The sequence below is a fragment of the Galeopterus variegatus genome, unplaced genomic scaffold, assembly GCF_000696425.1.
Source record: "Galeopterus variegatus unplaced genomic scaffold, G_variegatus-3.0.2 Scaffold2176, whole genome shotgun sequence".
Lineage (NCBI taxonomy): Eukaryota > Metazoa > Chordata > Mammalia > Dermoptera > Cynocephalidae > Galeopterus > Galeopterus variegatus.
In genome coordinates this window covers 7,123-22,330 of record NW_007728287.1, presented here as the reverse complement: position 1 = coordinate 22,330, position 15,208 = coordinate 7,123, and the positions used below count along the sequence as shown (strand labels likewise).

General features: G+C 34.1%; 1 protein-coding gene across 1 annotated transcript in view; it reads right to left on the bottom strand.

Moving 5' to 3' along the window:
* The window catches only part of LOC103597049 (breast carcinoma-amplified sequence 3), a 135,635-nt gene extending 120,682 nt beyond the window's left edge, over nt 1–14,953 (bottom strand). The window contains exons 1-2 of the mRNA XM_008580849.1: nt 14,909–14,953; nt 9,690–9,783 (exon numbers count right to left, since the gene is read on the bottom strand). Of these exons, the coding sequence (XP_008579071.1) occupies nt 9,690–9,783; nt 14,909–14,953 (139 nt within the window). The remainder of the gene's footprint in view (nt 1–9,689; nt 9,784–14,908) is intronic.
* Nucleotides 14,954–15,208: the final 255 nt, after the last annotated feature.

The following is a 15,208-nucleotide window of genomic DNA, read 5'->3' as shown; positions in this document are numbered from 1 at the left end:
AAATCAGTAGCATTTCTTTTCACCAATAGTGAACAAGCAGAAAGAGAAATCAAGAAAGCCTGCCCATTCACAATAGCCGCCAAAAATAATAAAATACCTAGGAATTGAACTAAGAATGTGAAAACACCTAATTTAAACCTCTTTAACAATTAACCAAAGACCACCATCACTTTTCAATATACAGCATTTAAGTAACCAGAAGAATTTCAAGTCTGTTAAAGATGCAGTCAAGCATCTAAAGGGGTACATGTTTAATCTGTTTTCCTAGAGACTCAACATTCATTTTCCTCTTACAAATGGATGGAAAAGCAATTTCCCTGCCAAGGAGGGGTAATTATTTAAAATGCAGATATGTTGCACTTCACAGCTCTCAGCTGCTCAACTGGCAGAAGTAACACCTCTGGAAACCAGACTAATTATTTACTGAATTAAAGACAGCATATCTAAAATACAGAAAAACAACACAACAACAGCAAAAGAAAAAAAAATTTTTTTTTAAGATTTTAAAAAATAGACAGCATATCTGTTTTAGAAATGTTAGGATTATCACAGAGTTGAGGATTTCTTATGTTTGTAATTTTTAACATATGAAAACATATCTTTTTATGTTAATGTAAGTTTTGGATTTCTTTATATGATTTTCATAATTTTTTTATTTTAATGTAATTAATAATATACCAGTCTATTGTTCTTGTTAGGCAAATAAAATGTAGTTTCCACAGGATACTTTTAATTAATATCCATTTCTTATTTCACTCTTAGCTATCTGTTATATGTATCTACAATTACTGCAATTTGCCGTCATGGATCATTCCATAATTAAGAGAAGGAAACAATTCAAAACACAATTTCAAAATGAGTTGGTTTTAGTCAACAAATGAATAATTACAATGAATAAATGTCTTATCTCTGTCCTTCAATATTTTTTCATGATTATAATTATTTAAAAATCCAATGTAATTAATTATTATAATTATTCAATATACATCTACTCAGCAACAAGTATGTGAAAGTTATTGGACTAATGCCTGTGGACAAAATAAAAGATTACCTCTAACAGAGAACACATTGAAAGGATACTCTGATGGGTATAACTAAATAAAAAACGAGGATGAAGGGCCGAGCCAGCGGAGCACTCGGGAGAGTGCGGCGCTGGGTGCGCAGCAGCGCTCCCGACGCGGGTTCGGATCCTATATAGGGATGACGGGTGCGCTCACTGGCTGAGCGCGGTGTGGCCAGTCACAAAAAGGAGAAAAAAAAACGAGGATGAAGAAAACTAATAATAATAACAACAACAACTAATATTTATTGAGATCTCACTATGTGTTAGGTATAATTTCAGATACCATTACTACCCCCATTTTATTGGTGAGGAAACTGAGGCATTGAGAGTGACCCAAGCAGATTAAGTAAACTGCCCAATTAAGTGGCAAATGATTAGGAAAGGGTGACGTGACATTTTACACAGGATCAAGGAAGACTTCTGAAATGTATTTAAGATCGGACTCAAGTGATAAATAAGAGTTAGCCAGGCAAAAAAGGATTCCAGGCAGAGGACAAATGATGTAACCTGTTTAAGGGACTGAAAGATACCTAGTATGGCTAAATGTTGGAAGGCAAATGTGGTTGAAGCAGTAACTAGTGCCCAGCAATACAAGTTAATTCAGTGCAATAAGGAAGTTAATTAAGATGGAAGCATTACTAATATGCTACATGTCTTACAAAATATTTTGTTATTTTAAAATGGAAAATAAACATGTAAATAAGTAAGATACAACAATCATAGTTAAGTAAAATAACTTATAACTGGGATAAGTGTTGTTTTCGAGACTGAGAATAACAGAATGATTCTCATATGTACTGTTACAGACTAAACGTTTGTGGTCCCCTAAATGTATATGTTGAAGTCCTAATACCCAGTATGGCTGTATTTGAAGATGACACCTCTAAAAAAGCAGTTAAGGTTAAATGAGGGGTCATAAGGGTGGGGCCCTGATATATATATATCTCTCCTTCTCTCCCCCCTCCCATGAGCACACACAGAGGAAGAGCCAGCCATGTAAGGACACTGCAAGAAGGTGGCGGTGGCTGTCTGCAAGAAAGGAAGAAAGTCCTCATCAGACACTGAATTGGCTAGAACCTTGATCTTAAGACTTCTAGCCTCCAGAACTGTAAGAAAATAAATTTCTGTTACTTAAGCCATCTACTCTATGGTATATGATTATGGCAGCCTGAGCAGATTAATACATATACACAGAATATTTTCTAAACCTAGTACCCTCTAAAAGAACATTCTACATGCTCAAAAGTGACCAGCGAGGAAGCTTCTGAGTTGAGTTTGAAAAATCACAAGAAGCTGTTGTTCTCGCCCCAGGATGAAAACAAACTGGAAAAACAACAAAATCACAGTTTAAAAAAATTTATTTGAATGTTTAGTACAAAAGAAAAAAAGTAAGCGAAGGTAAAGAGAACTCAGCACACTTTTTTTCAATGACTCCATTTGTGACACCACAGATTCGAACGCAGCCCCCAAAATAGTGCCACTGTGCACTCAACTAAACAACAAGTTCAAGATTAATAATGCCAAAACCTTCAAACAAAGAGAGCTGAAAGAAAAAAATAACATCAAACTAAAATATCATACTTAATGAAAATATTCTTCAAAATTATAGGCAAAATACAGATATTCCTAGACGAAAAAAAAAAAAAACTAAAAAAATTCATCTTCATCACAAAATCCAAAAATAGCCCACATAAGTATTTCATCACTTTTTAATGAAAAGTACAGAAGGAATTCAATGAAGGAAGGACTGTCCTGAAAAGATGGTGAAGTGGCAATTGGATATCCATAGGGAAATAACATGAACCACAACCTAAACCTGACACATTAAACAAAAATGAACTCAAAACAGATCACAGATTTAAATGTAAAATTAGAAAACTACTAGATTACATAAGAGAAAATCTTCAGGCACCAGATTGGTGAACACCTCTTAGGCATGAATACAAAAACATAATTCATAAAAGAAAAATAAATAAATAAACTGGATGATCTCACAAAAAGTAAAAAATTTTGCCTTGTGAAAGACCTTGGTAAGAGGATAAAAAGCCAAAACTCTCATAGGAAGAAAACATCTGCAAATCCCATATCTGACAGAGGACCTATATCTAAAATATATAAAATAAAAAATGGTAGAAGACCAAATGCTTGTGATGATGCAGAGAAATCACATCTAAAGGATTAAGGGAATGTATAAGAACACATCTCACCAAGTACATAATATTGATGAAGAGATAACACCGGAAAAAAGAACGAGGTCTGGCCAGTTAGCCCAGCTGGTTAGAGCACAGTGTTGTAATACCAAGATCAATACATACATACATACATACATACATACATACATACATACATACATACATACATACCAAACAGAATTTCTGGAGTTGAAATGGACCATAACTGAAATAAAAATTCTCTTGGAGGGGTTGAAACATTAGGTTTGAACAGCCAGAAGAGAGAATCAGTGAACTTAAAAACAAGTCTATTGAGATTATCCAGCTTAAGGAAGAAAAACATAATGAAGAAAGATGAACGACATCTCTGAGACCTGTGGGACACCACAAATGGTACCAATTTAAAAGGACCTGCAGTCCCATAAGCAGAAAAGAGGGAAAAAGAGGCAGAAAGAATGTTTCAAGAAATAATGGCTGAAAAGTCCCAAATTTGATGAAAAACATTTAAGGCACTGAAACGATTCAGTATGATACTACAGTGGTAAATAAATCTCATCAAACATTTTTCAAAACACCATGAGCAAACCCTAATATATTTGGTGATAATATTGTCATTGTAGGTTCATCCATTATTTTTACAAATGAATCAATGTGTCACGGGACATCAATAGGGAAGTTGTGCATGTGTGCAGAGTATGTATATGGGAACTCTCTGTACTTTTTGCTCTATTTCGCTGAGAACCTAAAACTGCCCCAAATAATAAAGTTTATTAATTTTTTTAAAAGTTCCCTAGAAAATACTACTCATTTTGTCCCTAAATAACTGAAAGCAACAAATTTACACCACCCATATTGAATCTGCCCAGATCTAAGCATGGTGACGGACCTGGCACTTCCAAACAAATCATAAATGCCACTATTAAAATATTTGTTTTAATGCTGAACTCAGAGTCACAGCTAATAAACGAGAATGGGAAGGAGAAATTGAAAAACAAACTGAATACAGCTGCTGAACTAGAAGTTTCACAACTCTATTTAATGACATCCCTTAATTTCTTTTCTGAATAGGTCCCATACAAGACAGAACTGCATGCCACCCAGTCAACCAACCTACATTTTCTCCTTAACTCATTTTGTAGTGTTATTCCATTGTATACATTTTACAGTATTTTTAACATTTCCCAGGAGCTGGCCACGGGTCTGGTTTGTTCTTGAATTTTGTTGCCCAGGTCACTTTTATAACACTGTCATCTAAAACTATGTCTCTCTTTAAAAAAAAAAAAAAAAAGACTACAAGAAATGTATTTATATTTTTGAGTATAGTAGTAAAACATACAGACAAACTGGTTTTAAAAAGATCAGCTTTAAGGCCAGCCACCAAAGAAAAACAACAACAACAAAAAGATCAGCTTCAAAAAGAAACAATCAAAATTTTTGTACGTCTTGTTTCTTTTAAACGAACTTGCCTAAACTACGAAAAAGTATTCTAGAAGCACTACTGCTATTACTGTTATTATTAGCCACATTACATACTCCTTGAAAATACCTTTAACCAAATATAGAGAATTATTATAAAGTTAAAATAGTTAAAACTTCTTCATATAATACGTTTAGAAACGTGTGAGTAAAGAAAGACTGGAATATGTTACTGGAATATCTATAAGTTATATTGAAATGAAAACTATAAGAACTGCACTAAAACCCATTTAAATTACATCCCTTTGTACAAAATCAAAGTTCAGAACCTAACAAAAATAATTTAGCCAATGAACAGAAAACTACCTCTTTTTCTAATATCACATTTGTTAATCACATTAGTAAATTTCTGATTTACTACTGGGGAGGACTTAACTATTATCTCAATAACATTTTTAAAAACTACAACACAAATTTTAAGGGAAAAAAACTAACTACTGAGACATCTATTTACAATTGGTAGTGCAGTGCCTCACTGAAACATATATTATGTATGTAAATATATCTAAATCCAAGAGAGTAAGAACAATAAATACAAACCAGAAACTAGATAAGCAAAATAAAATGTCGCCTAATGATAGGAGCTGATTGCTACAAGCCAGGACCAAACGCGAAGGCTATCTGTAGGAAGCTGGGTAGTTACTGACTAGCACTAACTTTAACAACAACAACAAAAACAAATCAGGACTTTCACATCACTGAGAATTGAATATTTTCTAAGTCCTTACTCAGAAGCAATAACAGTCAATATTCTGAACAGCAAAAATACTCAGAGCTGAACAGTAAACAACTAAGATGAATGGTAAGCAATTGCATAAAATCTCTGCCTATCAACTGCTATAAGGCATTGTGCAAACCAATTATGTGAGTGGTTGCTGAGTTATAAACCCTTCGTTTAATTTAAATATTTAAACAAGTACACGGCATTTATAAAGTGTTGCAGAAATGAAAATACATCAAAAAACACTATCTGCTGTATAACAAACTGATGAGTCCACTTCCACTGTATAGACTCCGCTTCACAATCTATTTTAAATGTGCTGCATTTTTCTTGCCTTATTCGTTAAATTAATATTTATTTATGTACCGGGCACTGAATTATTATTTCCTAACTAATCACGTTTTAAGTCCCAGATTAGAACTGATTTCCTTTTGGAGAACTAGCTCCAATAGTCCAAAGCCAGGTTAATATTCACCTCCTAGCACTCTGTCATTACTTTACATAGGGTTTTCATTCCTCAGACACAAATAAGTCCTTATTTACTTGTATCACACGAGAAGACTCTATGTAGAGAAACTGTCTCTTATTAATTAAATCACCAAGACTTTGCGAGGCAATGTGAATAGAGTCATTAGTGAAAGAGCTAGCTGAACCAGGTGAAACCACATCAAGCTTAAAATTTTTTATCAAACTCTTAAACATTTTACCATGAATACTTTTAGCAGTATGGTAAAGCTTAGAGACCTCTTTCTCAGAATAATACTTATTTAAAAGGCAAAATAAAATATTTAGGATTACAAACAATTGAAATATAGTGATATATGTGCTTTTTCATTAATATATAAAAATATAGGCCCACCATAATTCTGAATAAGCAATATTTAATTATATAATAAAAGTGAAATGATAAGAAAATATCCATTATTTTTATTGCTCACAAATTCACAGGTACAGTTAATACTTCGCTGGAGAAATTCCTGTTATTTAAGTTAATTTGTATCAACTCACAAATAACGAATATCTAGGGTCAGCATCCCCATAAGGAGTTATTCCCAATGATATTAAGAGGCTTCATAGATTGCTATATGAAATAATTATATAAAATCGATATAAGGAAACTTTGTACACAAATAACCACCCCAAATTGAATAAATTCCAGAATATCTTAAGTAGACTTTAATTAAATATCAATAGAAAATAAGGAGAGAAAAAAGAAAAACAATAGTTTGACCTATCCATGTTATTGTCAAAGCAGAGAATACCATGCTTAGCATAGTGCATGTGTCCATAGTGGGAATTAGTTCAAAATAGTTCATTCAATGGGTTTCCTAACACTGTTTGAGACACCATGCTAAGCACGAGAGATACAAAAATAAATGACATTTGATCACTACGTGGGAGGAACAGAGCGGTTAGCAAGGGAAATTATCATTTAAGCAAAAGATTACCCCAAAATAAATTATATATCATAGACTTATTAATCTAGTGCTCCAGGAACACAGAAAATTAGGTATAAGCATTCCCATTTTTAATCTTTTCATATAAACACAAATGTGGGAGGTCAGACAAATCAAATGGCAAGTGTAGAACAAAATTATGAAAGCATTTTTTGATAGAAAACTAACTGCTCACGATGATAGAGATGACTATGACATTCTTTAAATTATGTAATAAGTTGTTCTTAAAATGTAAAATTGTGGACAGGAAAAAATATAGTTTCCAATGTCAGAAGCATTTTAACTAGGGTTACATGAGATATTCACTAATACAAAAAAAGATTTGACACAACAGATGGGATATCAAAACAAGTCATATTGGTTACTCCAAGTGGAGTGCTATAAGTGACATAACTTCCAGACTGTTTCTTCAAATCAAAATTAATTCCCACAAAATTCAGAGTTCAACAAAGGTTTGTCTTTATTAATTAAAGCAATTCTACCCATCACCAATCTCTGCAAAAATTTTGCTCTATTCATCAAAAATGACTAAATTATTAGAGGTAGATTATTCAAAGTGCTCTACATTATTCTCTTACCATCATTCTTTATTTGAAAAGATGAACAGAAGAGAAAAAGATGGGTTTCCCCACCAATTTTAAGCAATATAATCATTTTTGAAGAATAAGACAAAAATGGAAGGCTCCTCAGATACATCAACCAAATGAGTAAGATCTGAAAGAATTTAAGTTTATGAAGCCTACACCAGAGAAAGCAAAGAGCAATTTTATCTTTTCTTTAGAAAGAAAGTTATTTTTAAAATAACTTGTTTCCCACTACTATAAGTATTTATACCAACTCCTTACTAAGAAAATTGGTAAAGAAAGAAAGAATTAGGAGTTTATCCTGCCTTTTATATACAAGAGAACGGTTCATTTCTGGCTGATGAGAGAAAATCCATTTTCAGTAGAAGAACAGCAGTCAATAAATGCAGAAAAAATGACAGATTAAGAAAACACCATTCTGCAACCTCCAATGTTACAAAACTATTAACTAAAAATTTCTTTCAGAAATCAGGTCAAAACAACACTCCACAGAATACCTACTAAACTCCACAAGAAAAACCTATCTCCAATATGTAGACATTTGATGGTCACTAAGTTACCCATGTGATCAAACACAGTATCACAAATAGGGAGATAACATGATATAAAGTGTCTCCTACTGGGATGAAATTGTGTAGACAGCAATACTTATGTAGTGGATTGAATTATGTCCCCTCAAAACTCACTGAAGCTTAATGGTGTCCCGCGGGTTTTATGTATTAGAAACTTGGTCCCCACTGTGAATGTTAACAGGGTAGGAAATCCTGTTATGTGACTGAAAGATGGAATTTTGAAAAGGTGACTGGATTGCAGGACCATGCTATAGTGAATGGATTAAAAATGGTGGTCAGGGGCGTGGTTCTGAGGGCTTTAAAAGCAGAGTCTGTCTTTCTCTCTCTGCTCTCTCTGCTTCCACCATCTTGCAATGTGAGACTCCTGGGTCACTGTCGCCATCCCCAGATGGACTTTGGACTTCCCAGCCTCAGAAAGTGTAACCAATAAATTTCATTTTTCTTTATAAATCGCCCAGGCCCATGTATTTCATTATAAGCAACAGAAACGGACTAATATAACTTATGAAGTTTAAAAACAAACATAAAAACAAATAAACAACTCATTAGCCTAAACGGTTTTAAGCCTCTCTAGACCTAACTTCCAGTTAACAGAACTACACGGAATGGAGAAATACAGAAAATATTATCGTAAGCGTAATGAAAAAATCTGACTAATCCAGAATTTCAATGAGACAACTCACCTGGACATTGCAAAATGAAAATTAAAAGGTACAAGTTCTATACTACATTAAAAGGAATCAAAAGGTAAAGAGTGAACCTTAATTAGACCTTGGTTTGAAGCAGTTATAGAACACACTTTTGGGACAACTGGAAAATTTTAAATTATGGGTTCAATATTAGACAATATTAAGTGTTAATTTTCTGGGCTACAATATAATATTTGGCTATGAGAGAAGGTCCTCATTCTTAGAAAACACATGGTTAATTTGAACTGGGTGAAAAGTTAACTGCATCTAACATATTAAAATGTTTAAGCAAAACACACACACACACAATGGTACTTCAAAAAGTCTGTCAAAAATAAAATTAAAAGATAATATAAATCCTTCCATCAATGTTTTGAAGTACCTTCATATATACATATAAAATGTGAACACCTGTTTAATCTAGGTAGTGGTACCTGGGTGACTATGGCACTACTTTTTGAATTTATTTTTATGTTTGGAACTCTTAATAATAAAAAGTTTGGAGAAAAGGTAAAAAGTAAAAATAGGGCATTCTACATTGCTAAAATACATCTCCTTATCAAATTTTTAAAGAACAAATAGAAAAACAACACCACCAAAAACAGGGAAAAATAAAAGTAAACTGGCTCATAAAATGTTATAAGTTACAAGGAAAATACCATTGATACACATTAATATTCTAGTTTTGAAGGTTAAAGTTCTTTGCATAATAATAACACAGGATTAATTTTACTCAAAAGCACTGTTTACCTATGGCTGCTATTCAATCACTACTTTATTGAGAGCAAAACTAATGTTTTGGAGAGGTTCTAAAATTTAATAAGCACTCACTGAGCACTACTAACTTTTCTGATATACACTGAGACATTAAGAAATTATTTTCCATTTCTAAAAAAGCTGGCTGGAAAACCCATGATAATAAATGGCAAAAAAAAAAAAAAAAAAAAAGGATTTACCACTTGTGTTAAAAGCCATACAGCACACTGGCTTCTCATGGGCAGGAAAGTGGGCCACAATACCATCGCTGTCAGAATCCTCACTCAAAAGTACCTTCACAAAAGAAATAAAGACAAATAGTGGTTAATACTTGTACTTTCTTACCAATAACTGAGCAAGAAAACTATATACAGGTACACCACAATACCCCTCACCAAATAACATGCTTCCCCTATATTGGAAGATTAATCTTGTCAATTTAGGAATGAGGAAAAGATATAACATGCCCCCAGCACATCACTCATATAAACTCCAAATATAGTCGGGTGGCTTGACTGTAGATAACAGAGACAATTACTTCTTCAAGTATAGGTTCAGGGGGGAAAAAAAGCATAAAATCAATTATTTTCAATTCTTTACAAAATGTAATCACATAGAATTTTATCCAAGGACAGGAAATATGGTTCCTACCGTGTTATGGACTCTGCTGGAAAAAATCACAAATTTTTGCCCATTATTGGAATAGAACGTAAGAACAGGGAAAAATAACATAAGTTAAACATAAACAAACAGCCTTACAAAAGAGGAACTTCCCAATAAAAAATTAATAGTAAAGTACAAAGTTGTGGTCTTGAACTCCTCTTTTACAGATGGACACACCATTTCTATGAAAATACTACCAAGTCATAAAAGCAGAAGCACATTAGAACAGGTAGCTTTCTATCTCAAATGGAATTTCTTATATTTATTCCCATTAATTTTGTGTTGTTATATTGAAATATAATTTACATTTCAGATAATTTGCCCATGGTAAGTATATTGTTCAACAATTTTTAGAAAAAATGTTTTATTTACCTAATGTGCCAGAAAGAACTATTACACCAATATTGAATCATGTTATTAGATACACAGAATTTCATTTTAACTAGGAAGTACTTCTATATTAGCAATGTTAATTTCTTTCTTTCAAAAAATGCATGTAGTCCCCAGCATCACTCTCCCCAACAACTGATCAATTTACAACTATTAAAAAGCAAAAGATGTACCAGCCAATCGCAAAAACAAAATAAAACAGCAAAGACTGCCAACCTGGGCCTACTGGATCTCAGGGGAAGAGGAGGAGAGACCCATAGACTTTATGAAGGAGAGAAGCCACAGTGAGAGAACAAGGGACTGCTCCAACCCTTTCAAGCCTCAGACACTTCAGGGCCAGCCTGGTGAGGGATGGGAAGAAGTTGCAGCACACAGAGCAGGAGCTGGCAAAAGCCGCAGCTAAGCCCTTTGAGTCAAGTTGCTTACAGTGGGGAAGAGGACTCGGAGAATACCATACCAGCTCCCAGGCCAGCAAGACCACTGATAGGGTTCCCATAGACCCACATAGGGGCAAGGGTCCATAGCTGACCAAAGAAAGGAGCCACCCTGCAGCCAACAAGTCACTGCAATGGATCTGCGCACAGCCTGCCCCCTGGGAAGCACCTGGAGGGGCAGGGGGTGAAGAGGGTAGCCAGGAACATTGAGGCACAGCATGGGAAGCTGATCTGCCTTCCAACTGACACAAGCCCACTCAGTGGAGACTGGTCAGAATGACAGAACTGCAGGGGCTGCAGTGTGCTAGAAAGACTCGTTCCCAGGCCAGAATTTTCACACAGTCCAGTTGTATCTGAACTTGCAAGACCCAGAAGCGATTAAAAGGCCAACAATTAAAATATGATCTGCATATAAAGCTTTCCTCAGAGAATCAGCATCAAAGCAGCAATTTAGCTCAACCACTAGGCTCAAGTACTGGTCCCCACAGGAAGTTCCCCCAATTTTGGAATTAACCAAGGGTGAACAAATTAGTTTCAGTGCAGAGTTTAAGTGGTGGTGGTAGCTAATACTCTTACATGGAACTGAAAAAACACACACACACACCAGAGACAAAGCTCTGGTATTAGCAGTAAAGGTTTAACACCACCAAAGAACACCTATAAAACCTAGAAGACATATCAGTCTTTGCAAATGCCCAGGCATCAATGTAAACACACAATTATCAGTAAAGAACAGAGAAATATGACACCATTAAAGGAAGTAAACAAAGCACCAGCAATGGACCCAGAGCAACACCAGATTTATGAAATCTCTGACAGAGAATTCAGAATAACCCTCTTAAGGATGTTCAGGGAGTCAGAAAAAAATACAGATAGAAAATTAAATGATATCTGGAAAACAATCCAGGAGCAGAACAAGAAACTTGACAAAGGAACTGAATCAATTTTTAAAAACCAAATATATGAATCTATCAGTCACATCATGCCATGAGGGGTGACAATCAGCTTGGTATTTCATGAATATTCACAATAAATTTTTTTTTTAATTTTTAAAAACAAACAAATATAAATTCTAGAAATAAAGAATACATTATCTGAACTGAAATCAACAACAAAAGGGGCACTAGAAACCCTACAAATACATGGAAATTAAAAACATGCCCCTAAACAACAAACAGGTCGTGGAGACAAATGAAAATGAAAACACAACATACCAGAACCTATGGGATACAGCAAAAGCAGTGGTAAGAGGGAAGATTATAGCAATAAACATCAAAAAAGAAGAAAGACTTCAAATAAACAACCTAATGTTACAATTCAAGGAACTAGAAAAACAACAACCACCAAACCACAATCAGTAGAAGGAGAGAAATAACAAAGATGAGAGCAGAAATAAATGAATTAGAGATTTAAAAAAATACAAAAGATTGATGAAACAAAGAATTGGTTTCTTGAAAAGATAAACAAAATTGATAAACCATTTTTTTTTTTAAATAAAGATGACCGGTAAGGGGATCTCAACCCTTGACTTGGTGTTGTCAGCACCACGCTCAGCCACTGAGCTAACCGGCCATCCCTATATGGGATCCGAACCCATGGCTTTGGTGTTCTCAGCACCGCACTCTACCGAGTGAGCCAAAATTAACAAACCTTTAATGAGACTAACAGAAAAAAAGAGAAGACTCAAATTAAAAAAAAATCAGAAATACAAAGGATCACAAGAGACTACTACTATGAACAACTATATGCGGACAAACTGGAAAATCTAGAAGAAATGAATAAATTCTTGGATACATACAACTTACCAAGATTGAATCATAAAGAACTAAAAACCTAAACAGACCAATAACGAGTAATGAAACTGAAGCAGTAATAAAAAGTCTCCAAACAATGCTATTCAGAATAGCCAAGAGATGGAATCAACTTAAATACCCATGAACAGATGAATGTATTAAAAAAAACTGTGGTATATATACACAATGCAATACTATACAGCTATAAAAAAAATGATAGCCTATTGTTTGCAGAAACATGGATAGAACTGGAAACCATCAAATTAAGTCAGGAACGGAAAGAAAAATATTGCATGATCTCAGTCATACATGAAATCTTAAAAAGAGGCAGGGGGAGGAGATTTCTTATAGAAGTAAAGAGTCAAATAATGGTTACCAGAGGCTGGACAGAGAGGGGTTTGTGGGGGGAGAAGGAAAAGTGGTGGACTAACGGGTACAAAAGTATGTTATCTACCCTAAGTGAATCACTGTGCAGCGTATGCATGTTTTGAAACAACACAATGTACCCCACAGAAATAAATGTACATAAAATCAGCAAAGCTCTAAAAAAAAGGAAAAGAAATACACTCTGCTATATATGATCAATTGATTTTGATTAGAATATTAAGACCATTCCATGGGGAAAAGGCAGTTTTTTTCAACAAATGACGCTGGGAAAACTGGATATCTACATGCAAAAGAATGAAGCTAAACAATTGCGCAGGGGTTGCCGCCCCAACCACATCATTCAGAGGTCAACCATATATACACTCAATGGAACACTACTCAGCCTTAACAAGGTATGAAATTCTGATACATGCTACCAACATGGATAAACCTTAACATTATAGTAAGCCCAACACAGAAGAATAAATATTGAAGGATTCCTCTATGACATACCTAGAATACGCAAATTCAGAAAAAGAAATTATAATAGTGGGTGCCAGGGCCTGAGAAGACAGGGAAATGGGGAGTCATTGTTTAATGGGTATAGATTTTCAATCTGGATTGGGGAAAAGGTTCTAGAAATGATGTTAATTATACAACAACATGAATGTACTTAATGTCACTGAATAATATACTTTATATTGCTAAATTATATTACATTGCACATACATACCACATTGTATGTATCCACCCATTCATCAGTTGATGAACATTTGTGTTGTTTCCATTTTTGGGCTACTATAAACATTCACAAAAAAGTTTTTATTTGGACATATATTTTCATTTATCTTTGGTATATACCTAGGAGGTGAACTGCTGAGTCATATGATAAATCTGTTTAACATTTTGAGAAGAACTGCCGAACTCTTTTCCAAAGCAGATACTCAGTTTTACATGTATAAACAACAGTGTATAGGTTTTACAAACAACAGTGTATAAGGGTTTCAATTTCTGCTTACTGGCCACTGGGGTATCTTTTCAAAGAAATGCCTATTCAAATCCTTTGCTCACTGAAAATCAGTTTATTTGTCTTTTTACTTTTGAGTTCTAAGAGTTCTTTATATATTGTGGACACAAGTCCCTTATTAGAAATATGATTTCCAAATATTTTCTGCACTTCTGTGGGTTGTCTTTTCACTTTTAATATTATGATTATGAGTATTATTTTCAGCGGCTACCTGGTACAGGGATGCAAACCCTTAACCACGGTGTTATAACTCCACACTCTAACCAACTGAGCTAAGTGGCCAGTCCCTGTCTTTTCACTTTCTTGAAGTTGTCTTTTTTGACACAAAATGTTTTAAATTTTATGAGGTTCAGTATATGTCCCCACATTCTTTTAAATATAAAAATAAGTATTTTTATACATATATTATCACATCAGATGTTATAATTTATGAACTCATCAGAAGAAAAATGTATTATATGTGCCTCTATTTATACTCATTTCATTGTTGTTCTTTCCTTTCTGAAGTTCCAAAACTTCTTTTGTTATCATTTATTTCCACGGAGAACTTCTATTTGACATTCTTTAAGGACAGATCTACTAGTGAATAATTCTCTTAGTTTCCTTTTTCTAAGAATGTCTTAATTTTCCCTTCATTCCTAAAGAGTATTTTCAGTAGACATGGAATTTGGTGTTAACAGTTCTTTTATTTCCATACACACCTCATTTTATTGCACTTCACTTTAATGAACTTCACAGATATTTACCAAATTGAAGGTTTGTGGCAAGTTTGCGTTGTCTATTTCTGCCATTTTTCCAACAGCATGTGCTCACTTCATGACTCTGTGTCACATTTCAGGAATTCTCACAATATATCAAAGTTCCTCATTATTATTAAATCTGCTATAGTGGTCACTGATTCTTTTATGTTACTACTGTAATTGTTATGAGGCACCATTAACTGTGTCGATAAAAGAGCCAACTAAATTAATAAATATTGTGTGTGCTCTGACGGCACCACCAACCAGATAGTCCCCTATCTCTCTACATCTCCTCAGGACTCCCTA